General features: G+C 64.3%; 1 protein-coding gene across 12 annotated transcripts in view; it reads left to right on the top strand.

The window, feature by feature from the left end:
- Positions 1-24,452, top strand: part of KCNQ2 (potassium voltage-gated channel subfamily Q member 2) — a 75,551-nt gene extending 51,099 nt beyond the window's left edge. For 3 of the 12 annotated variants that reach the window (XM_055372653.2, XM_055372651.2, XM_055372662.2), the window contains 7 exons: positions 4,182-4,235; positions 9,577-9,800; positions 10,509-10,614; positions 11,121-11,252; positions 12,824-12,931; positions 16,130-16,253; positions 17,402-24,452. In XM_055372653.2, the coding sequence (XP_055228628.1) occupies positions 4,182-4,235; positions 9,577-9,800; positions 10,509-10,614; positions 11,121-11,252; positions 12,824-12,931; positions 16,130-16,253; positions 17,402-18,133 (1,480 nt within the window). In that variant the 3' untranslated portion in view covers positions 18,134-24,452. Of the gene's footprint in view, positions 1-4,181; positions 4,236-9,576; positions 9,801-10,508; positions 10,615-11,120; positions 11,295-12,823; positions 12,932-16,129; positions 16,254-17,401 lie in introns of all 12 variants that reach the window. The other 9 variants (XM_055372663.2, XM_055372661.2, XM_055372652.2 and 6 more) reach the window with 8 other exon arrangements.
- The last annotated feature ends 319 nt before the right edge of the window (positions 24,453-24,771 follow it).

Below are 24,771 nucleotides of genomic sequence, written 5' to 3'. Positions count from 1 at the left end.
GGGGTCTCGGAGGCAGGGGGTCTCTGTTAGTGCACTCCCTCCAGCTGCAGGCACATAGCCCGAGCTCACAGCTGGCCTGAGTCGACGCCGGCTGGGGTGAAAGCTCCAAGTGGGCCTCTGGCCTTCCCGCTGCTCTGGGTGCAGAGTATCTGGAGCATGTGGCACAGACCAGGGCCCCTCGTCCTCCGAGGAGGGTGGGACATCCTCTCTGTCTCGCGCCCCTGGGTGGAGATTCTGGCCGGCCTCCTCTCCCGGTTTGCCAAGGTCAAAGTGGGCCAAGGGTGCAGGTGCTTAGCCTGGTTCCCTCTCCCGGGCCCCGAGGTTCTGTGGGTCGGGCAGATTGGAGACAGGACTCGTGTAAGGGCTCTGCTGGGGTGAAGGATGGAGACAGAGAAAATCAAGATCCTTTCACAAGTTAATTCTATGTCTGCTGAGCCCCAGCCCCCGATGCATCACCCTGAGGAGGTGCCAGGCTTCTCTGGGCCCCCTGTGCCCCATCCACATGTTGCAGAGTAAATCTGGCCCCTTGGACCTGGGGTCCGAGATGGACGCCTGGCTGCCCTTCCTGGACTGCAGGTGACAGCTGGCGAGACACTGCGGGGCTTGGGTGCGGGGAGACGGAGTGGGGCTGAGCTGCGTTTTTCCAGCCACCCCACATCCCACAGAAGGGAAGTCATGGTCAGTGCCTTGAGCTGGAAAGACGGGCAATGCTTCTGGCCCACACCAACCAAGAAAACCACCAGGGGCTCATTCATCCTCTCAAAGAGGCTAAGAAAACGGACGAGGGCCCAGAAAGAGTTGGGTCAGCAGCATAGCCTCTGCTGGTGCCAGCCGCCAGTGCTGCCACTGCCTCCCCCGCCCCTGCTGCTGGCCCTGAGGCTGGGAGTGGCTGTGGGGATGAGCACTGTGCCCCCCACAATGGGCACCCTTGGCTGTGATTTGGGCGGAACCTCGGTGCTGTCCCAGGTGGACGCGAGGCTTCCCGACGGCTTCCGCGTGGCAGGGCCCCACGCCCTTGCTGGGAGCGACGCCGGAACCCGCCCCGTGCCTCACGGCCCCTCGTGCTCGCTGCCCCAGCCCGGCCCTCTCCACGTTCTCGTCTCAGCCTCTCTCTTTCTCTCTCTCCCTCCCACCCTCCACCCCACCCATCTGGACACCCGCTGCCCCCAAGTGCTTTAATCCCTGTTACTGCCCTTCTCGGGCCCCTCTCTCGTCTGCCCTCTCTTTGGGGATGAGGTGCTGGCCCTGAAGGCGAACTCCAGGTGAGGACACGCGGGAGCCTCCGGGCTCTCCGGTAAGCTCTGTGGCTCCCCACCCCTCCCCCGTCTCTTCCCCATGTGTCCGGGGGGTCCTTGCCTGTGCCTCCCACGCCCTCCCCCACGGGTGAGCACCCACCCGCCCCAGCCCTCCTCCTGGGACGCCTGTGGTGAGGGACGTGGGGCTGCTGGGTCTGGGGCTTCTGGAAGGTGCCTGGGGTGCGGTGGGAGTGAGGAGCAGTCTCTGCCCTTGAAGACCCTCCCCGCCCATCCTGGGGTGCTCACCTGGCAGGTCATGGGGTGGCATCTCTGTTCCCTGGCCTGGGGCAGCCGCAGCCTGTCCAGTGTAGGGTTGTGCTTAGGAAGTTGTTCCGCAATCATTGCCTGCCACGTCCCTGGGCTGCTGGGTGAGGGGCCTGCTCTGCGAAGCTTGATGGGGAGCTCGGCTCCTGGCGCCCCTCTGCTGCCTGACCTGGGCTCTGTGAGTCTGGTGGGACCCGTGCCTCTGCCTGCCCTTTGGAGGTGGAGCCCGCACCCCGCATGGCAGGACCCCGCTGGTGTCAGCTGGTCTTGGCAGGTGGATGGTGTGGACACAGGGACCCTCACTCACTGCTGAGACCCCCACCCCCATCCTGGCTCAGAACACAGGCACGTGGTGGCAGGCGACCCGGCTGGCGGGGGCTCGGTTCCCGTAGGGACCACTGGGGCTGTGCTGGAGTCAGAGGAAGCGTCTACGTTGGGGTCGGGTGGGGAGCCAGGCAGGCTGCGGGGCTCAGGCTGTGCTGCCCCAGGGGGTCCCGGGGGGTCTCTGTGGCCACGGCGGTTCTGACTTGTGCTGTCTTGTCCCACACGCCATCTCACTGCCTCCTGCCCCCGTGCTGGAGGAGCCCCCAACACCGGCTGCCCCCTCATGCCTGTGCGGGCTCCTCCTCCTCTTCTCAGGCACACGTGTCCGCGTGTTTTTGGTGCATGTCTGTCCTGTCGGGTCTTGGTCAGTGTCTGCGGGTCTCGAGCTCGCTGTGGGCCTGCCTGCCTGTCCGACCTCAGGTCACAGGGCCTTCTCACGCAGTGTGGAGCTCCCTGTGGCTGACGGGGCAGGAAGGAAGCCCAGTGCCAGCTGCAGACCCCAGGGGGAGGTGCAGCTGCACGGGTCCCCCACAAAGCTTTGGGGGTCTTGGGGGGCTGTGGCTGCAGTGCCTCCCTGCCAGCTCTCCCCGGCTCTCAGACCACGTTGCCCCGTACAGGAGCTGCCAGCCACGTGTGGCTGTTAAAATAACATGCATTATAATAGGCACGGTTAGAGATTCACTCTCGAGTCTCAGGTGCCTGGTGGCGACAGCCGGAGCTTCAGTGTGGCTACAGGACGATCCCATTGCAGAATCGGGCGGCAGGGCCGGCCCGGGAGGGGCCTCTTGGTCAAGGCGATCATGCTGGGGTCAAAACAGGAGACCTTGGGAGGTTTGGGGAAGCGGGACCGTGCCTCCTTCATGCTCCTTCCCTGGGGTGGGGAAGGTCTCCTGGGGCCCTCCAGGCAGGGGCTCTGTGCTTGGGCCTGGGTGGTGCTGGTGGGAGTCAGGTCTTTGCCTGCCAGGAAGGCCTGGGTGTCATCGTGGCTGGGGTGGTCACAGCGGGAGAGACTCTGAGCAGCCAGAACCTCAAGCCAGGCGCAGGGAGCCGGCTCCCTCCCGCCCCGTTCCGCCGTCGCGTTCGTGGTTAACCCGCAAACAGAGTCCAGCCTTTGCGCTGCATCCCTTCGTGCCTGGGGACCCCAAAGTCGCTTGTGTACTAAAAAGCCGGACCGGCACGGGGGCTGGGGTGGAAGCCGGCCACCCGCCCTTGGAGTCTTGCAGCCCAGTGGGGCTTGGGGAAGGGTCCAGAGCCCTCAGCCTACCTGGGCGGCTGAGTGCTGCCGTGACCGGAGCTAGCCGTGTCTGTGACGCCGCTCGGAGAGCTGCCTGCGGGTGCATGCAGGGACGTCGGTGTCTAAACACACGTGTGTGCAGGAAGACGGGTGGCTGGGTGTTTTCTTCCTAGAGCCTGTGTGTGCTGAGTGGATGCCGTCGCCACGCTGGGGTTCCTGGGGCACTGAGTTTGAGAAGTGCTGTCTCAGGAAGCAGTGGCAAAGTGGTTGGGGGTGGCTGGGGTGGGGAAAAGGAAGGGTTCTTGAGTTCTTGGTGATTGGTTTCATTTTTTGCTTAATCATTTGCACATTGCGATGCAGAGCTAAATCGCCAGGGTTTTTGGGGAGATTCTTGGGAAAACGTTCCGCGTTTTCTGAGCCTTTTCTAAGGAACGCCCCGGCGGGGAGCTGCGCTCGTGAAGGGCTTCAAATGAGGGGATCCACTGAGCCCCAATGTGACTGTCCTCAGGGGAGCCCTTGAACCCCCAGATAGCCATGCCTGCAGTGGCAGCCATGCCTCCTGGGTAAACCAAGACCCACCTCCAACTGGGGGACTGGCTGGCGTGGCCAAACGTCGCCGATTGGTTTGCAAAGCAGGACAACTGCACGTTTTCCTCTCTAAAATGTGCGTGCTTCACACCCACGCCCTTTCCCGGGGTCACGTCCTTCCCAAGCAGGGCTTCTGCGGCGTCTGAGGCCACATGTATTATTGTTTTGTCGGCATGAATACTGCAAAAAATAATACATCTTTTAAGACATGAACCCAAACTGTGGCTTTGGAAGGAAAAGATATTTTTGGAGGAAAAAAAAAACAGGGATTTTTTTCCTTCAGAAATAGGGAAGTGTTTTTTTCTCCGGACGGTGGAGACGATGGTGCACCTTCCTCGCTGGCCTTGCTTGGGCGCAAGCTCTGCCGCTGGGGACTGCACACAACACCCTGGGTGGTTGCAGTGCCTCAGTTTCCCTGCTCCCGGCCGTGTGCTGTTGCCGGCGCCCAGGACTAACTGTGCTCTCCTCATTTCCAGTAAAGGCAGCCCGTGCAGAGGGCCCCTGTGTGGATGCTGCCCCGGACGCTCTAGGTACCGCGGAACACGCCGCACGGACTGACGGCTGCTGCACGGCTCCTCTGCCCCTCCCTGCTTACTAGAGGTTCTGGAGGAGCCAGGGGGAGGCTGGCGCCCCAACCCCAATTCTGACCCACCGCCCTGGCGGTGCGGGCTCAGCTCCCTCTATTCTAGCCGACAGCTGCGTGCAGGGCGGAGCTGGGGAAAGGTGCTTCTTCTTGCTCCCCACGCCAGGCGATGTCCTGCGCACAGCCAGAGGGGCCAGCCAGGGGCTCTGAACCCAGCAAGGCGTCCGCGCCTCCTGGGGTCCCCGACTGCTCTTCAGGGAGCGTTTCCCCTGGGGCTGTCACTCTAGCACCTCTGCTGCGCACCTGAGGATGACTGAGCCTTCCTGGCTGCCTCGCCCGCGGGAGGCAGCTCCGTCTGTGTGTGCCGGGCTCCTCAGGGTCCTGATGCATCAGAAGCCCCAGAAAGCCAGAGGCCCGTGGCTCCCTCTCCCAACAACAGGCCTGGTTTAGGGCAGGTGGAAATAGGACGGGGGAGGAGCCGCCCCCTTTGCACCGTGGGCTCCTGGCCTGCACTGTGACCCGCACCTCCCCTGTCCCCGCGTCCCCTGTCTGCTGTTGGGTGTGTGCAGGCCTGCGCTGGGGGCCCCTCCCTCCTGGCCAGCACAGCCCAGCAAGGTGGAGGCGGCTGTGTCATGCTCCCGTGGGGCTCTCCTTGGCACGTGCATGCCGCCGGTGGTGCTGGCCTTGGAGGGCTGGTGGGGCTGCATGCTGCCTATCTGCATCCGTGCATGCTTCGGACCCGGCTCCATGGGGGGCCCGCAACTCCATGCCACCCTCTCCCTGTGACTTTGCTGCTTGTGTGCTTCTGGGGGGGTTGGTGCTTGCGGGGAGACTGTTGGCAGCTCCAGAGAGGGAGACGGGCGTGTGGGCTGCCCGGGGCACGGCCTGCTGGGGCGCTAGCAGGCTGTCCTGCATGTCCAGAGCATCTATTCAGGGTGCTTCTGGCCGAAGGCTGGTCCCTCAGGGCAGGGGCTGAGGTCAGGCTGCTTGGGGACCAGAGGGGTTTGCAAGTGGGGGTGGGAGCCCAGGCCAGAGAACAACCCATGGCAGGCCCTGTCCTGCTGCAAGCAGCCCCCACGGGAGGCCCCTTCATCCTCACGCTTCCTGGGCGTCGTTGGTCCGGACACCAGCCGGGCAGGGCTCTGGATGCTCCTCAGCCTCCTGTTTCCTGCAGGCACCGCACATCTGAATTTCACAATTGGGAGGGTGGCAGGCCGGGTGGGGGTGGCGCTCTCTCAGGTGCTTCTTGAGCCTGCCCCGGCCCCGTAAGCGCCAAGCGTAGGTGCCACAGACGCTCCTCGCACACAGAGGGCAGCTCTGGCCGAGGGCTCCTCCCAGGGGGGTGGCGGCAGCTTTTCGCGTGCGCTTGTTCTTGGCTTGTGGCCGAGGGAGGGCCTGCGAGACCACGCGTGCTCCTGGCCGCCGAGGCAGGCTGGCGGGGTCGGGTGTCTGCAGCATGGAGCCTCACCAGCTGTGCTTGGAGGGTGCAGAGTTTGGGTCATGGTGGAGGTCCAGGGGAGGGAAGGACATGTCCAGGCCCCACCACCCTCCTCTTCCTGGCAGAGCCTCCCTCGCAGATCTGAGGTGGGAGCGGAGCCCGAGACCCGGGACAGCAGGGCCGCGCCGAGGCCAGGGCAGGCTCCTTCCCGCCAGCTCTGTCTGGGGCAGTGCACGTGGGCTGCGTCCCGGTGGCCCCTGGGGCTGTGCTGGGCATCGGGTCCAGCAGGGTGCATCTGCCGCTGGTGGGGCTGTGGCTCCTTGTCGTGGTCGGCGGGGGGTCCCCCCTGAAAAATGGGAAGCAGACGTCGGGGCTGGGTCTTCTCTCCTGGGGCCTGTGGAATCCACGCCACTCCCTTCCTGCAACTCCCTGCGGACTGTGGGGCCTGACCCTTCCTGGCCCGCACGTCTGTGTGGCCGCCTGGGTATTTGACCCCTTCCCCTCCGGGGCTGCAGGTGGGAATCTGATGCCCATTCCTCAAGCTGTGCCTTTCCCACTGCAAGCCCTCAGCACCGGGCTCTGCCCAGAGACCAGCCAAGGGCAGCCTCGAAGCTGCAGTTGGGCCGACCGGCTCTGTCCTCCACCCGGTGCTTTGCCAGCTACTGTGAGAAAGGAGGTGGCTGCTTCTCTCTCTGGTGACTGGACCTGCCTCGGGTGGAAACGCAGAGAGAGGAATTGAGTCTTCCAGTGACTCCCACTTGCCCTGAGGCCTGCCTGAGCGGGGCCAGGAGGGGCCTATTCTTGCCTTTGAAATAGCTCGTGCAGTGGAGAAAGAGAGAACATTCCAGGAGTCCCGCTGAGCCTGTGCCCATGTGCTCCCCTGGCCCCCGTCTGGTTCTCCCCGACCACCTGTGCTTTTGTTGTTGGGATGGGGACCAGAGGCCGTTGGGACAGAGGCCCCCACAGCACCAGGACTCTGAGCACCCCTGGCCCCCACGGCACCAGGACTCTGAGCACCCCTGGCCCCCATGGGCACGGTGTGTTGGCCTCAGGCAGTGCAAGGGTGTGGACTCAGGGCTGGGGTCCTGAGCAAGCCTGTGCCATCGGCTCCTGACGTCCCCAAGCACGCGATGCCTCGGGACTCGGGGGATCTCGGCCACTCCGTCTCTGCTTCCCCGAGCGGGCACCACACCCAGGGGCTTCTTTCTTTCAGAGACGCCTGAGTGGGTACAGATGGTCTGCTGAGTGGGCACAGATGGTCTGGGCGGTCACCTGCTGCCTGGGGGATGGGGTGGGGAGGGGCAGCCAAGCGATCTGCGTGTCCAGGCCGGGCAGACGGGCGCGGTGGGCTCTCCTGTCTGTGGCTGGTTATTTCTGTGCCGTCTGGTGGGCGTGTCTCTCTGGCTGTGGGTCCGGAGTGGGGGCTGATGGTGGCTGCTGACCGGGGCCTCAGTCCCTCGCTGTTGGCTGGGGAGCCGCCGTGGGATCAGGGAGCCTGTGAGGCACTGGGCTTCCTCTCTGAAGTGCATCAGGGATCTGCGGGGCCTCCCCCGCCGAAGGCTTGTCTCAGGCTCCAGGAACGGTGCTCTGGGCCCTGCCCAGAACCACCCTGAGAAGTTCCGTGGCTGCTAAGCATGGCTGGGCATGAGTGGGTCCCCAGTTCACGAGAGCCCCACTGTCCTCAAGGGAGCCAGGGGGTTCTGATGCTTTCCAGACCTCAGGAGGCCACATCTGCCTGGCGCCTCCCAACCACCAACCACAGTGAACCCTCCCCTCCCCTCACTGTCGCCCAGCGGCCGCTGGAGTTGAAGAACTCGGGTGCAAACCCGTCTCCACGGTCACCAAAAAACTCGGGGGCAAGGCAGGCCCAAGGACCCCCCGAGAGTATGGAGCTGGAGACCCAGCCAGACACAGCTGCAAATCCTGCTTCATGCCTCGCAGGCCGAGGGGGCCGGGCCACAGCGCTGTGGCTTCGGAGGCTGCCTCCCCCTGCCCTGGGGCAGGACTTGGATAGTGAGGCCCAGCTGGCGGAGGAGCCCCGTTATCCATTCCTTCCTTCCAGAAGCCAGAAGGAGCAGTTCTCTGACACGGACCTGGTGGGAGGGGAGCCTGACAGGGGAGGCCTGAGCCCTCCTGAAGCCCATCCCACCAGGCAGCCCCCCGGGGTGGGTGGAAAGGCCAGAGTGTGGCTGAACAAGGGTCCGCCGCAGACTTGGCCCCCAATGTCCTTGTTGTCCCCTGGCCCCTCGACTCTGGGGCAGAAGGAGAGGGACAGGCCGTGGGAGGGGAGGAGGGAGGCTGCTTCCTGGGAGCAGTTACAGATGTGAAAAGGCCACAGGGCAAACCACGGGCGGGGCCGGGGCAGACAGAGGTGCCCGAGGAAGAGCCGCAGCCCCGGTGTTTGGGATGCCCGTTGCCCTGAGTGTCACTGGGTGAGGGGCTGGCAGGACAGTGTGAGGAAGGCTCCGGCACCTCGTGGTGGTAGTGGAAAGTGATTTAAGAGTCCACAGACATCAACCCCCCCACATGGCCAACCTCTGGCCACGCCTGAGCCAGCCGGGGGAGCTTGCCACCCACCCGGCCTCCCCTCCCTCCCTCCCACCGGGTGCTCGGTCCCCGTGGCCTCCCCTCCGTCCCTCTGGCCAGGTGCTCAGTCCCATGGCCTCCCCTCCCTCCCTCCCGCTGGGTGCTTGGTCCCCGTGGCCTCCCCTCCCTCCCTCCCACCGGGTGCTTGGTCCTCGTGGCCTCCCCTCCGTCCCTCCGGCCAGGTGCTCAGTCCCTGTGGCCTCCCCTCCCTCCCTCCTGCCGGGTGCTCGGTGTCTGTGGCCTCCCCTCCCTCCCACCGGGTGCTCGGTCCCCATGGCCTCCCCTCCCTCCCTCCCGCCGGGTGCTCGGTCCCCATGGCCTCCCCTCCCTCCCTCCCGCCGGGTGCTCGGTCCCCATGGCCTCCCCTCCCTCCCTCCCGCCGGGTGCTCGGTCCCCATGGCCTCCCCTCCCTCCCTCCCGCCGGGTGCTCGGTCCCCATGGCCTCCCCTCCCTCCCTCCCACCGGGTGCTCGGTCCCCGTGACCTCCCCTCCCTCCCTCCCGCAGGGTGCTTGGTCCCCATGGCCTCCCCTCCGTCCCTCTGGCCAGGTGCTCAGTCCCTGTGGCCTCCCCTCCCTCCCTCCCACCGGGTGCTTGGTCCTCGTGGCCTCCCCTCCGTCCCTCTGGCCAGGTGCTCAGTCCCTGTGGCCTCCCCTCCCTCCCTCCTGCCGGGTGCTCGGTGTCTGTGGCCTCCCCTCCCTCCCTCCTGCCGGGTGCTCGGTGTCTGTGGCCTCCCCTCCCTCCCTCCCACCGGGTGCTCGGTCCCCATGGCCTCCCCTCCCTCCCTCCCACCGGGTGCTCGGTCCCCATGGCCTCCCCTCCCTCCCTCCCGCCGGGTGCTTGGTCCTCGTGGCCTCCCCTCCGTCCCTCTGGCCAGGTGCTCAGTCCCTGTGGCCTCCCCTCCCTCCCTCCCGCCGGGTGCCCGGTCCCCGTGGCCTCCCCTCCCTCCCTCCCGCCGGGTGCCCGGTCCCCGTGGCCTCCCCTCCCTCCCTCCCGCCGGGTGCCCGGTCCCCGTGGCCTCCCCTCCCTCCCTCCCGCCGGGTGCCCGGTCCCCGTGGCCTCCCCTCCCTCCCTCCCGCCGGGGGCTCGGTCCCCGTGGCACCTGCTCTGAGCCACCCGTGTGGCTGGCTGTTCTTCAGACCTATGTCTCCCTCCGGCGCATGGGCGGCGTTGGCCATGAGCAGACACGGCCTGTGTTCTTTGCAGAGTGACTTCTCTCGCTGTTTTTCTGTCTGTCTGTCTGTCTGTCGGTTCCCGTGGGAGCAGCCAGAAGGTCAGTTTGAAAGATCGTGTCTTCTCCAGCCCCCGAGGCGTGGCTGCCAAGGGGAAGGGGTCCCCGCAGGCCCAGACTGTGCGGCGGTCACCCAGCGCCGACCAGAGCCTCGAGGACAGCCCCAGCAAGGTGCCCAAGAGCTGGAGCTTCGGGGACCGCAGCCGGGCACGCCAGGCTTTCCGCATCAAGGGCGCCGCGTCACGGCAGAACTCAGAAGGTGGGTGTGGCCACATCCTCTCCTGGTCCATCCTCTCCGGGGATGGACGTGGTGGCCGAGCTACTGGGGCCACCCTGTGGCATTGCAGCTGCTTTTGCTTGCTCTTGGAGTGGGAACCCCCATCCTTTCTAAAATTGAGGTGAGACTCATGCAACCTAAAATTAACTATTTAAAAGTGTAGGAATTCAGTGGCATGTAGCACGCTCACGGTGGAGTTGTCACCACCACCTCAGCCTAGTTCCAGAACATTCTCATCACCACAGAAGGAAACCATGACCCCATCAGTAGTCACCCCATTCCCCGCCTCAGCCCCAGCACTCGCTGCTCTCGGGCCGTACGTGTCTGCGGCTCCCACGTGGGGCCGTTGGTTCTGGCTTCCTTCACTGAGCCTCAGGTGTCAGGCCTGCACCTTCCGCTGTTAACATCTGTGCGTGGATGCGCCATGTTCTGTTCATCCATTGGCCGGAATGTCCTTTGACGCCCCACATCGGCCACTCCCTGTGGCCAAAGCCTGCCGGGGAAGGTCCTGACTCAAGAGCGGCTGGATGCAGATGGGTGGGTTTCCAGAAAAGCAGGTGCACCCGAGGGGCACCACAGGGAGCCTCGAGGGGCTCCCTGGCGCTCTCTCTAGCCGGTGTGCCCTGCAGGACCCCGGGAACAGGTCTCCTGGCCCCCTCGGCCCCTCACGGCCTGTCTCCTTCCCCCCAGAAGCAAGCCTCCCCGGAGAGGACATTGTGGATGACAAGAGCTGCCCCTGCGAGTTTGTGACCGAGGACCTGACCCCGGGCCTCAAAGTCAGCATCAGAGCCGTGTGGTGAGGCCCCTGCCCAGCCGGGAGCCTGGGGGAGTGAGGAGGGGCCTCCTGCTCGGTGGTCCTGCCTGCTGCGGGTGCTCATGGTGCTGGACAGAGCCGCCCAGAGACAGAGTCTACTGGGAAAAGAAAGGGCTAAGACATGGGTGGACCTGGCTGAATGTCCTGGAGTCCACTCCTGTGGGACTCAGGTGGGTTTCGGGTGGGATTCCGGTTCAGCAAGAGGCCTGAGGCCGGGCTCCACCTGGCTTAGGAAGCAACTCAGCCATCTTGTGCCTGCTGTGGCATGGAGTCCAAGGGGGCATGGCCAGGCCTGCAAGCCCCACCTGTCCCGGGCATAGCAGGGCCACATACAGGCCCTTCTGTGTGTGGAGCTGGTGGGCGGCAGACAAGAGGGGCAAGTCCAGCCATCTCCAGGCGCCGAGGTCTCAGAGGTGCTAGGAAGGTCCTGGTGCATGTGGCCGGGGGTCTCTGGCCCAGGGCTCACAGCCCCACCCACCCCCCTGCAGTGTCATGCGGTTCCTGGTGTCCAAGCGGAAGTTCAAGGAGAGCCTGCGGCCCTACGACGTGATGGACGTCATCGAGCAGTACTCAGCCGGCCACCTGGACATGCTGTCCCGAATTAAGAGCCTGCAGTCCAGGCAAGAGCCCCGCCTGCCTGTCCAGCAGGGGACGAGAACGGGGTGGGCTTCTGGGACAAAGCCCACTGTGGCCCACGGTGGGAGTGCAGGGGGTGTATGGGCAGGGCCTCCTCCCCACCCACGTCGGCCTCTGTCAGCTTCTGTTGTGTCTTCACAAAGTCTGTTTTAATATTTCTGCTGTCTCTCCCATCTCTCCCCCATCCACACTGCGGTGGGCAAGTGCGTGCACCTGTGTGTGTGGGTCCCTGAAAACGTGTGTGTGCATGTGTGTGGGTATAAGTCACGCATGCACACATGTGTGCTTCTGCACAGGTGTATGTGTGTGGTTGTATGCACGTGTGGCTCTGCTCTGCCATGTATGCACGTGTGTGGGGGTGCATACATGTGTGTACACATGTGTGCATGTGTGTTGGGGATGGAGTAATTCTGTTGAGACATGAAGCTGCAGGGTTCCCGTGGGCCCCACCAGGCATCAGTTATGCTACTTGGCACCTTTTCTTCTTCTACCTGCCCTCCTTGGCATAGGTGTCCCCTAAGTCCACACACGTGTCCACACATGTACAGCCTCAGGCACATACAAACAAGGATATACACAAGAGTGGGTGTTTATGTTGCCTGTAATGGGGACACACGGCTGTTGAGAGTCTCTCCTGCAGTAGGGGACATGCTCCTGCCTATCAGGGTCCCCTCCCTCTCCCAGGCCCCCCAACCAAGGCTGTACCAGTTTCTCAGCCCTGGAAGCGAGGCTGGGCCCCCGTTACAGGGAGAAGGCTGGGAAGGTCAGGGACAGCCTGGGGGTCACAGCCCAACTCCGGGCCCTCCAATGGGAGTGAAGCTCTCATCTGAGGAAGTCGAGAGCCCCACGCTGGGGCTCCTGCCCAGTCCTGCTTCAGGGGGCCAGGGAAGGGGTGCCTCCAGGCCTTAGCCCACTCCTGCTGTGCAGGGGCCGCTGAGCCATCCCCTTCACCCCGCTGGGCTCCAGCTGTGAGGCCTCTTTCCCAGTGTCCTCTCTGGAGCAGCGGCCAACCCTGGCTGCGTGTGCGTGTGCGTGCGTGTGCGGAAAGCCCTCCTGTCTTGACTTCTGTGCTTTGTCTCCACGTCTCTCTCACTTCAGCTGTTTTTGTTCACCAGGATCTCTTGTCCTAAATTTTCCCTTTCCTTCCCTTTCTCTCTGGAAAAACAAACAAAACAAAGCAAACACCCCAAGGACCCCAGGAGTCCTCGGCTGGCTCCTGACAATGCGTTTCCCGTTGCCCCGCAGCGGCCTGTCTGGTACCGGCTCCTGCTGCGGGCACCTCCCCTGCACTCCACGCTCTGGGACGCGGCACCCGGGTCTCCGCAGTGGGGCCGCCCGCCACCCGCTCCCGAGTCAAAAGCTTTGCTTGAAACACGGGAAGGACTTGGCAAATCCAAGGTCCAGCGAGGCGGCGTCCACACCCTCTGTGGGAGAGCACCTGTTTCGACGGAGCCTCACTGTTGCTTCCGTTTCTGCCAGTTCCTGGCCAGCTCCTCCTTTCCTGTGGCTTTACGATGCATTTTGCCGGTGTCTCTTTTCTTGTTTACTCTGCCAGGATAGATATGATTGTGGGTCCCCCACCCCCTTCAACTCCCCGGCACAAGAAGTACCCCACCAAAGGACCCACGGCCCCTCCGAGAGAGTCACCCCAGTACTCACCTAGGTTAGGATGCCAGCGCCTCTCCGACGTGTCTGTGGAATGGCCGGCCCCTTCGCTCCAGGCCACATGACGGCAGCACCTTGTACCACCCTTTCCCCGGGACAGAGGGGACACTCGGGTTTTCTCTGTTCCTGAAAAAGCCACAAGAGGGAGAAGGCCCTTCCTCCGCCAGGGCCCCAGGCAGGCTGTGCCCCTATCAGGACTGCCAGGGGCCTCACTGCTCCTCTCGACAAGTGCCCTGGGGAAGCCAGGGGCTCTGTGGATGCTCTGTGAGACTTCCCTCTGGGGTTGGGAGGCTCCCGGGCAGCACCTCCAGGATCAGATGCCATCAGACCTGCACAGACGTCCCTCTGGCCCTGCCCCTGCCCCCTGGACAGGCCCCTCCTGGCTGAGGGCTCTCCAGCCTCCCCAGGCACTGACCTGCCCCTCAGCACCTGCCCACTGCGGGGGTGGGCCTGGCCACGTGCACGGCCAGACCTGGGCCCTGGGTGGCTCCGAGCAGGTGGAGCTGCATCTCTGTGGCTCTTCCCTCTCGTGGAAGATACAGACAGTCACAGCATCTACCCCTTAAGCCACCGGGAAGAAGCGTGGGAAGAGGCCTGCCAGGTGCCCGGCACAGGCATGCGCTCCAGCAGCTCCGGTGCTGGCTTTCAAGCTGCCAGCGTCCTAATTAGTGTTTTTGATAAGGGAGCTGGCGAGAGCCCCGGCTGATGGGCAGAACAGAGGTGCGGCCCAGCTCCACGTGAGCTGGCAGAAGCCAATTCTTTAGTGATTAACTCAGACTTTCCAAGGCCTTCTTGCCTCCCAGGGACTATTCAGATGACGGTGGTTCCCTGTCTTCTGGCAAGTCTGATTGGCTGAGGGAGGGTAGAGCCCCTGGGGCGGAGGCCTGGAGGCTGAGCATAGACCCCTGGCCTTCCCTGACAGCTCAGGGCAGACAGTTTCTGGGCACAGCCAATGCCAGTGTCTGGGCAAATGAAGCCCAGGCCTGAGCTGGTGGGGACAGCGTCTGGGGTGAGTCTGACCCCTCCTCCCTCTGTGGTGGGGTTTCTGCCTGTGAGGCCGAGGGTCTGTGCACTGGACATGTCAGCCCCGTGCTCCTCCCATGAGAACGGAGTTTCTGGGAGCAGGCAGGGCCGTGTCCGTTACTGCCCAACCCAGGGTAGCCCCGGACGGAGTTTGCCGGGTTCCCTGCTCTGTGGTGTCCCCCAGGCCCAAGGGTGCTGTGCCCTGGGGCTGGTCCTCCGTCCTCCTGTGCCTTGCCGCAAGGGACAGCAGCTGGGCATCCATAGCTGTGAGCTCGGACGGTCTTGTGGCTAGGAGACGTGCAGGTTCACACAGGGGGCCAGGGAGACAGTTGGAGTGCTTGCCCCACCTCACGGGGCACTGAGCACTCAGGGATCAAGTCTCCTCCAGCCAGGGGCCCAGGGCAGGAGGGGCACAGGGTCCTCGGAGGAGCCCCCAGCAGCAGCTCCAGGCTGAGCCCGTGGCTAGGGCTCCTATTGGGACTGAGCAGGCGGGCGGCCCGTCATGTGGCAGGGGCGAAGGTGCTGAGCATCTGCCTGGACTGTGTGGATGCCCCGAACACCAGGGACTCCCATCTCCTCCATCGCCACTGGCGTCTGCTCGGAGCCAGAGGGTCCCCTCCCGCCGTCCCCTCCCGCCCTCCTGGCCCTATTGCATGAGTCCAGCATGAAGCCCCGCTGGAGCATGAGGAGCTGCACTGTGGCCGACGCGAGCCTGAAACCCCCTCTGTTTCTCGCAACAGAAAGAAGATAACACCTCTGGCCCGCCCTCCCCCCTCCCATCAGAGGCAGGTAGGGCAGCCCAGTGGCAGGAAGTCCCTCCCCCGCCATCAGAGGCAGGTAGGGCAGCCCAGTGGCAGGAAGTCCCGCCCCCCATCAGAGGCAGGTAGGGCAGCCCAGTGGCAGGAAGTCCCGCCCTCCATCAGAGGCAGGTAGGGCAGCCCAGTGGCAGGAAGTCCCTCCCCCGCCATCAGAGGCAGGTAGGGCAGCCCAGTGGCAGGAAGTGAGGACTTGGCCCCGTTGGCTGGTGTGGGGCACTCTTCATGTACCAGGCCCCAGTCCAGGGGAGACTTGGGAGCTTGTGGCCTCTCCTGGGTGGGTCCTGCTCAGCCACACCCCGTCTTGAGCTGCCCTTGTCCAGCTGGGCTTTTGTAGACTGACTGCAGGGTCTTTGTTTCCAAGTGAGTTACCACGTAGCTGCAGGCCTCAGCGCACACCCACCATGGTGGCCCCTGCCAGCCCAGCAGCGGCCGTGACTCTGTGGATACCAGACTGGTCAGAAGCCCCCGTCCCTGAGGGCAAAGGAGTCTCCCTCCCTTCTTATTCTCATGAGTGACCTATGGCCTCATTGGAGATCAGCTCAGCTGAATTCTGCATCCTACACACACACATGCACACACGCAAATGTGCACACTCTTGCACACATGAACACATGCACACGCGTGCACACAGAAACTTGTGCAATGCACATGAGGGCACACATATGCACATCTGAGTGCACACACACGTGCACACACAGACCCTCGCAGCTTTGTCTCCCCTCCTCTGGTTTGTGCGTTGGTTCCTGTGCTGCTCTGTGCCTTCTCTCCTTGTCCTGGTGCATGGAGCCGCAGCTCTCACGCCTTTTCTGCTTCTGTTGTCCCCGCCGCAGACATTTAACTCTGTCCCCATCAGACCCGGTGGGGCCGACGGCTTCAGTGGCACATTACGTAGGAGTAAAGCTCCGGGGTGGGCACGGGTAGGGGAGGGGCATCCTCTGGAGTGGGCTCCAGGCCCTGCAGTGGGAGACCCTCCGTGGGCTGTGGGGCCAATGGGCCTTGGGCAGGGAAGAGGGTGAGCAGGTGGGGCTGGCTGGAGGGGGCGGTGTGGAGCCGGGAGCCCACGGAGAGGAGCCGGGCGACTCGGCCCTGGTGGGAGCTTCCTTACTTTACTCCTCGCTAATGTGCCAGGCCCCTCGGGGACAGAGCGGGCAGGAGCAGAACCTCGTGGTGCCAGAAGACGGGCTGAGAACGGGGCGTACCCCGTCCATCTGTCCTGGCACCCGCTGCCCCCTGGTCGGCTCTGGGCTGGGCCTGCAGCCTAGACCCAGGAGCACTGTGGCCTGGCCCAGGAGGAGAGGGCAGGGGCCCTGCTGCACCCACCCGAACTCATGCTTTGGGGTCTCTGTTCCCGGTAGAGTGGACCAGATCGTGGGGCGGGGCCCAGCGATCACGGACAAGGACCGCACCAAGGGCCCGGCTGAGGCGGAGCTGCCCGAGGACCCCAGCATGATGGGACGGCTCGGGAAGGTGGAGAAGCAGGTGCGAGAGGCTGGGCGGGAGGGGTGCGGGGCTGCAGGGCTGTGGTGCCTGCTGTCAACCTGTGGCAGTGTAGGCTTCAGGGGCTGGGTGCCACGGAGGGCTCCTCAAGTCTAGGCTTTACATGGCCCTGTCACCACTGACAGCTGCTATGTGCAGACCCCTCACACCCCACCGTGAGCCTCCCACCCCCGGCCTGGGTGCCTTCCCTCCTGACAGTACCCAAGGGCCAAAGTCCCCAGGAGTCCTGGGTGGGGGCTGCTGAGAGGTGGGTCCCTCAGGGGTTCCCTGTGGAACGTGCCGGAAGTTGTACCTTCCTGGCCTTCCTCCTCTCTGTCCTCCTTGCCTGACACCCCAGCCGCTCTCTTCTGGGGGTGCATTCTCAGAAACCACCGCAGAGGACCCTTGTTTTGGGGTCTGCTTCTGAGAGCCGGGCCTGAGCAGTGAGTGAGGAACTGCCAGGTCCTGCCCTGTGGGGCTTTCCTGAAGGGGGTTCCACGGTGGGCAGCAGGAGGGCCTGGCTCTGAACACACGCCCCAACCGTGGAGCTGGAGGCTGAGCCCCTAGGGGTCTCGGAAGGAGGAAGAGCTGCTCCTGGGCCTCCTCTTCCTGCTCCTCCAGCTTCCAGGGAGCAGGGGTCCCCCCTCCCTGTACCTCTCCAGGGAGCAACCCAGGTCCCCCCACGTCCTGGGACCAGCCCAAGTCGACCGACTTCCTGGGAGTGGTCCAGGTCCCCCCATCTCCTAGGACCAGCCTGGGTCCCCCCATTTCCTGGGACTAGCCTGGGTCCCCCGTTTCCTGGGACTAGCCTGGGTCTCTCCTGTTTCCTGGAACCAGCCTGGGCCCCCCCATTTCCTGGGAGCAGCCTGGGTCCCCACATCTCCTGGGACTAGCCTGGGTCCCCCGTTTCCTGGGACTAGCCTGGGTCTCTCCTGTTTCCTGGAACCAGCCTGGGCCCCCCCATTTCCTGGGAGCAGCCCGGGTCCCCACATCTCCTGGGACTAGCCTGGGTCCCCCGTTTCCTGGGACTAGCCTGGGTCTCTCCTGTTTCCTGGAACCAGCCTGGGCCCCCCCATTTCCTGGGAGCAACCCGGGTCCCCACATCTCCTGGGACGGGCCCTCGCACCCCAGCCCAGCAGCCCCTTTTGCAGGTCTTGTCCATGGAGAAGAAGCTGGACTTCCTGGTGAATATCTACATGCAGCGGATGGGCATCCCCCCGACAGAGACCGAGGCCTACTTTGGGGCCAAAGAGCCGGAGCCGGCGCCGCCGTACCACAGCCCGGAAGACAGCCGGGAGCATGTCGACAGGCACGGCTGCATTGTCAAGATCGTGCGCTCCAGCAGCTCCACGGGCCAGAAGAACTTCTCGGCGCCCCCGGCCGCGCCCCCTGTCCAGTGTCCGCCCTCCACCTCCTGGCAGCCACAGAGCCACCCGCGCCAGGGCCACGGCACCTCCCCCGTGGGGGACCACGGCTCCCTGGTGCGCATCCCGCCGCCGCCTGCCCACGAGCGGTCACTGTCTGCCTACGGCGGGGGCAACCGCGCCAGCATGGAGTTCCTGCGGCAGGAGGACACCCCGGGCTGCAGGCCCCCCGAGGGGACCCTGCGGGACAGCGACACATCCATCTCCATCCCGTCCGTGGACCACGAGGAGCTGGAGCGTTCCTTCAGCGGCTTCAGCATCTCCCAGTCCAAGGAGAACCTGGATGCTCTCAACAGCTGCTACGCGGCCGTGGCGCCCTGTGCCAAAGTCAGGCCCTACATTGCGGAGGGAGAGTCAGACACCGACTCCGACCTCTGTACCCCGTGCGGGCCCCCGCCACGCTCGGCCACTGGCGAGGGTCCCTTTGGTGACGTGGGCTGGGCCGGGCCCAGGAAGTGAGGCAGCACTGGGCCAGTGGACCCGCCCGCGGGCCTCCTCAGCACGGTGCCTCCAAGGTTTTGAGGCGGGAACCCTCTGGGGCTCTTTTCTTACAGTAACTGAGTGTGGCGGGAAGGGTGGGCCCTGGAGGGGCCCATGTGGGCTGAAGGATGGGGGCTCCTGGCAGTGACCTTTTACAAAAGTTATTTTCCAACAGGGGCTGGAGGGCCGGGCAGGGCCCTGTGGCTCCAGGAGCAGCGTGCAGGAGCAAGGCTGCCCTGTCCACTCTGCTCAGGGCCGCGGCTGACATCAGCCCGGTGTGAGGAGGGGCGGGAGTGATGACGGGGTGTTGCCGGCGTGGCGACGGGCGGGGGGTTGTCTCAGCCGAGCCCAGGGGAGGCACAAAGGGCAGGCCTGTTCCCTGAGGACCTGCGCAAAGGGCGGGCCTGTTCGGTGAGGACCTGCGGCCTTGGGTCCTGGTGGGGTTTCCGGGCAGCTACAGGCGGGTGTGGCCGGCCGCTGTGCGTGGCCTCTGCCCTCACACCTGACCTGCCCGGCGGGCTTTCCTGTTCCCCACCTCAGGGGTGCCCAAATACAGAGCTATTGGTTGGCGTCTTCTCCCTGTACCTTCTAGGATCTGAGGGCTCTTTCCATGGGATCCAGCCCCGAGGTGGAGACCTTCGCCTGCAGCCGAGGAGCGGGTGGGGCCTGGGAACCAAACTGGAGCCCAGAGTGGACGTCCAGCCCTCTGGTCTTGGCCTCCAGGGGGAGGGCCTGGCTCACGGTGGGGCCAGGGAGCCGGTTCCGAAGGGTCTTCAAAAAGGGTGTCCTTGGGGGCTCCAGCTGCCTCGCCCTGGCCTTTCCGTGGGTGCGTGAGAGCCAGCAGCACCCCAGCCTTGGAGACCGGGGGGGCAGGACCCCAGGTCCTCCCCTCTCTCCTGACTGCCCTGGCCGGGTGCCGGCACTGCGAGATCCACCTGGTGAGCAGGCCTCACAGTTCTTAGCCAGGGCCCCACCTCGCCTGTGTCCCACCAGTGCCCCGACAGACCTGGGGCAGGGCTGGGCCATGATGCAGCGGGCCAGGATAGCCTCCACCGTCAGCACAGGGCCGCCCTCCCCGCCTTTCCGGAGGAAACCACTCCCACCTCAGCCCAGCTGTGCGCCCTCCCTAGCTCTCCTGCCCCCTGGAGCTGATGGCCCCTTCTCCACTGACCGATTCCTTAGCTGGGCCTCTTGGGGTCTCGGGCCTCAGGGGTGCACCGTCCCATGCCCGTCCTGTTGTGGGCACCGTGGCCCTTGGGGCAGGCGGCTCTGATGGGGGAGCGAGTCCCTAGCTCCAGACTTAAGCACCAGACCCCGGGAGCATCTGGCATTTGGCGTGACGGCGTCGCAGGCGGGCCTGGGCTCCCTGGAGAGTGGCCTCCCTGAGAGTGAGCAGGGCTGGGGTCGTGGGCGCAAATACTCCTGCAGAGCAAGTGCAGGGGAGTCCTGGGCCCGTTTCTCCTCCACCTGCGTTTTCAGTGCTCTTGGCTTGGCTGGGAGGTCCTGAGGCCCTGAGGCCAGCAGGGGAACCAGTCCTGAGGGAGAGGACTTTGAAAGCAGCATTTGAGGGTCGTACGCCCCTGGCTGGTGGGGGTCCTGGCACTCAGGGTGTGTGGGGAGCCATGTCTGGCGTCCATTGTGGGGAGCTGCTGCCCTGGCCTCTCTGCCTACCCCCAGACCGGCCAGGGCACTCCCAGGCCCTGTCGCCATTGAGGTGCCTCTGCTGGGCTGTCTCCTCACCCCTCCCTGTGCTGGAGCCTGTCCCAAAAAGGTGCCAACTGGGAGGCCTCAGAAGCCACTGTCCAGGCTCCCACTGCCTGTCTGCTCTGTTCCCAAAGGCAGCGTGTGTGGCCTCGGGCCCTGCGGTGGCGTGAAGCATCCCTTCTGGTGTGGGCGTGGCTACGTGTTTTGGAGGCAGCGTTTCACGGCGGTGCCCTTGCTGTCTCCCTTGGGCTGGCTCGAGCCCGGGGTCCATGTCCCTTCGCCTTCCCGTCATGGGACAGGGAATCCATAGCGGGGCCCACAGGCAGGGGTATGAGTGCGTCCCACCCAACGCAGCACCAGCCCCGGCCATCGCTCCCTGTGTCCCCAGTTCCGTCTCAGCTACCTGGACTCCAGGACCCTGGAGAAGGGAGACCTGGCAGTGGAGGGAGGCTGTGCTGTGTGTCCCCCCCAAGGTGTGACCCCCGCCTGCTCTTTCCTCTCCCGCCAGGTGTGGCCCCGCCTGCTCTTTCCTCCCCCCCCCCAGGTGTGGCCCCACCTGTTCTTTCCTCCCCCCGCAGGTGTGGCCCCACCTGCTCTTTCCTCCCCCCACCCCCAGTATGGCCCCACCTGCTCTTTCCTCCCCCGAGGTGAGGCCCCGCCTGCTCTTTCCTCCCATGGGGCCTCTGAGGCATGAGCACCTGGGCACAGGTTGGGGCTCTACAGGATGAGGAAGACAGGCCAATCCCTTCCCTCCCAGAAGCTGGCCACCCAGCAGGAGGGACTGAGGCCAGACTCATGTCCAGCAAGGAACGTGTGGTGTGTCCCCTGGGAAGTCTCTGGGCCCTGGGAAGAGGGAAGGTGCACGTCCTGGGATGGTTGGGGGGCCCTGTTTTGGGAGACAAAGGGGTAGAGGGTCTGTCTTGGGACCCCCCAGACTCTAGCCTGAGCAGTGCAGCCACCTACTGCCCCACCTCAGAGAAGTGCAGCGGGAAGGAGGCTGGAGGTGGTGTGGCGCTGCCCTGGGTGTCTGCGTGAATGAGCGTGGCCAAGGACCAGTGCCACCTCATGGCAAAGAGCTCCCGCAGTGTTTGTTAGAGTGCACATCCCTACGTGCCCACTGGCACACACACGTGCTCACATACATGTCCGCATAAGGCATACACATGCACGCTTGCACACATGCACACACATGCACAGACCACATAACACACACGTGCACTGACCACATCTGTATAGACCATGCACAGTACACATACGTGCATACACATGCCTGCATACAGGTATACACATGCACACTTACATGCGCACGTGCACAGATCACACACGTGCACACACATGTGTAGCTCACACACAGTATACACATACACAAGTGCACAGACCACACACAGCACTAACACATGCACACACAAAGTGCATAGGCCACACACAGCACATGCACACAAGTGCACAGACCACACAGCACACACAAGTGCACAGACCACACTGCACACATGCACACACACACGCGTGCGTGCACACTCCTCGCACTTCCAGCCTTGGAGCCCTTCTGTCTCTGGTCTTTCTGTTTGACCCTGCTGGGTGTAAGCTGCCTGGGGAGGGGCTACAAGGAGTAATTGTGGCTTTAGGGGTCGTGGTGATGCTGGAATGTCAAGCGCTGTCGTGGGGTATCCCACTGTCCGGGCTCCTGGTCCGCAGTGGCAGAGCGCCAGGCAGAGCCCAATCAGGGTCTCGTGCTGCCCTTCCCCCTCACAGCCTGGCAGCCATCCAGAGGAGGGGCTCTACCAGATGCCAAGGTGCCCCGGTGTCTGTATGGGTGTCCGGATGGGCCCTGTGTTTGGTCTGCCCTGGAGGTGCTGGGCCCTCCTGGGATGGGTGGCTCAGCCTCGAATCCCAGGCCCCAGCCCAGGCAGGTGCTGCTGCCTGTTGTGGTTTCCTGGCCCAGCTTCTCCTTCTCCCTCTGCATAAAATCACAGTCCGTGAGTCTTCCAGCTGCCACCACAGCTGGGACACGCTGGGGGAGGGCTCCTCCCATGCCTCCTGCACACAGCCGTCTGAGCAGGGCAGGTGCCCAACACCCTCCCCGGAGGACACGCTGCCCCTCAGTGATGCCCCTACCTTTTGGGGGGCCTCATCTCAAGCCCCCACTTGGAGGCTGAAATCACCCCAGGCACTGTGAGGGCTTCTCCAGGGGGCACCCTTTGAGCTGTGGGTCTGATCACCCCAAGTCCCGCCTGGAGGAGAGGCACAGCCAGGGTGTGTGGTTTAATGTTTGCCCCCTTCGGGGCTGGAGGTCTCAGTGTTTCTAGATTCCAGACCCTGCTGCCGGAGAGACCTGCTGCCGGAGAGAAGGGGAGGAGGACTCCAGCTGGGCTCGGTCCCCCACAGTCAGGGACCCCCATAAAGGACACCCCCTTCTCTCTAGAAAGAGCTGGGCTCTGAGCTAGTTCTAGTCGCTTCCCAGAAGCCGAGGAGCAGAAGGAGCTGTGAGAGCTTTGCAGAAACGCCCTTGTCCCCGCCGCCCTGAGCTATGAATGCCGTACAGAGCAGAGGCCGGGGCATTGGTAAGATCACAGGTTGACGCTGCACAGCCCCATTGACACAAACCCTCAAAGCAGACGCGAGAGGGACGGTTCACAAAGCTTGGACCTGCCGTGGAGGGTGCCCGGCAGATGTGGTGGGAGAAAGATGGCTCATGAGGCTTGGACCTGCCGTGGAGGGTGCCCGGCAGATGTGGTGGGAGAAAGATGGCTCACGAGGCTTGGACCTGCCGTGGAGGGTGCCCAGCAGATGTGGCGTGAGAGGGACGGCTCACGAGGCTTGGACCTGGTGGAGGGTGCCCAGCAGACGTGGTGTGAGAGGGATGGCTCACGAGGCTTGGACCTGCCACGGAGGGTGCCCGGCAGACGTGGTGTGAGAGGGACGGTTCACAAGGCTTGGACCTGCCATGGAGGGTGCCCAGCAGGGGGCTGAGCTCTGAGGGGTGGATGCTCAGTGCACGGGTGCCCCCAGTGTCCTCTGGCCCTGTCCGGTGCCTCCCCCAACCCCCACCCATGCAAAACTCCCAGGTCACATGTATATATGTCCAGGGCATGGGGGTAGGGTGAAGAGGCCTGGTCAGGGCCTTTAGGGGCTGCAGGACGGAATGGCCACCTGGGGGTCCTGTGTGGCTGTGCCGGGCCAGCCATCCTGCATTCCCACCCAGCGGGCAGTCTCCACCTCGGCCCCAGCAAAGCGCTAAGGAGCCGGAGAGACAGCCAGGGCGGCTTCCTGAAGGATGTGGGATGGTGGACTCCGGGGTCGAGGGAATCCCCAGGTTCCTGTCCCTCTGGGAGACCTAGAGAAGCTGCACACCCAGGAGCTTTCCATGACCCGGGAGCATGAGTGAATGGGGGTTCCAGTTGGCTGAACTTTGCTGTCTTGTAAGGGTGGGGGCTGACGGCCGACCCTGGGAGGAGGTGACATCGCAGGGGGAGGTTGTGGGCAACGGTGGAGGAGGAGAGACGGGAGGGGACCATTTGGGATGGAGGGGCCTCTTCAAAGTTTTAAAAGGCATTTGTGGGGTGGAGTTGAGTGTGCTCTGGGCTTGGACACTTGCCGTGGTACCCCTGGCTGGCCGAGGAGACTGGCTCTGGCCACGGGCCCTGTCCGGAGAGGTCCTCAGCGTCTGACTCTCGGCCAGGCACCAGCAAGGAGGGGCCGGTCCCCGGGGCTACCAGGCAGGCACGTGCACATCGCCATACGCCACACGCCAACTCTGCCTGGGTTTTACAAAGTCGTTGCCTTAATGCATGTGGACAGGAACTCCCTGAGGTCACCCCATGCCCCCTGGCTGTGCCAGGTACGGACGCCCTGGACCCTGCGTCCAGGTGGGGCGGGCGAGGGGCCCAAGGGACGGGCTCCAGAGACACGCGCAGGGCAGGAGGAGTCTCACGGAGGGGTCTCGCACTGAGGCGCCCAGAGCTGGCGGTCCTGCTGGACGCCATCCCTCTGCCTGGGATCCACACGGCCCACGCGTGCCCGCCATGCCCGCGCCCCACGCCATTGCAGTCTGCCATCCTCTGGCCGTGACGGTGGCCCATGCGCGCCCGCCATGCCCACGCCCCACGCCATTGCAGTCTGCCATCCTCTGGCCGTGACGGTGGCTGCAGCTTCCCCATTTGCGCCGTTGCCTCTGGCTGTCTGCACTTTTGTTCATGCTCCAAAGAATATTTCATAATGCCTTCAGTACCGACGTACACTTCTGACCATTTTGTATGTGTCCTTGTGCCGTAGTGACCAGGCCTTTTTTTTGGTGGATGTGTTACCCCGCACACTTCAATCTCAACTTTGTGCACCGTCCGTTTTCTAGGGATAGACGCCCAGGGAATGAACTCTAGTTTTCTAACAGATTAGCTGAGATATTAACTTACTCACACGGACAGGTTGATGCCAGAGCCGTAAGAATGCGCCAGTGCGGGTTTGCGGGGGACTTCGGGTGTGGGGTCCTGCGGCCGGGATGGCCGTGGAAGGTTCTGGGGATCCCTGCTGCCACGGGGATGAGTTCGGACGCCAGGTGGACCTGTGCACTCAGTAAAACGCAGTGATTCAACCTGGACGGTGTGTGGCCTCCTCACTCCCACTGTCTCTGGGCGGCCGGTCTGAGGGCCGGGGACTTCTGCCGATGCTGGGGCTGAGTCGGGTGCGGTGCTGTGGACCGGGTGTGGGGACGGATGGTCCCTCTCCTCAGGGCACGAACGAGCTGGGGTGTTGTGGAACAGTGGGGCTGGGGGCCACAGTGGGTGAGGAGCAGGGGCGGCTGGGTCCTAGGGCTCTGGCCAGAGGAGGGGCCGCTGTGGGGCCGCTGTGGTCCCTGGGCTCTCTCTGGGGGCGCCGAGCTCTCCCTCCCCTCTGAGGCCTGCAGCCACCCAGAAAGA

The sequence above is a fragment of the Gorilla gorilla genome, chromosome 21 (assembly GCF_029281585.2).
Source record: "Gorilla gorilla gorilla isolate KB3781 chromosome 21, NHGRI_mGorGor1-v2.1_pri, whole genome shotgun sequence".
Taxonomy (NCBI): domain Eukaryota; kingdom Metazoa; phylum Chordata; class Mammalia; order Primates; family Hominidae; genus Gorilla; species Gorilla gorilla.
Note: the sequence above shows the minus strand (reverse complement) of the source record. Positions and strands in the feature narration are given on the sequence as shown.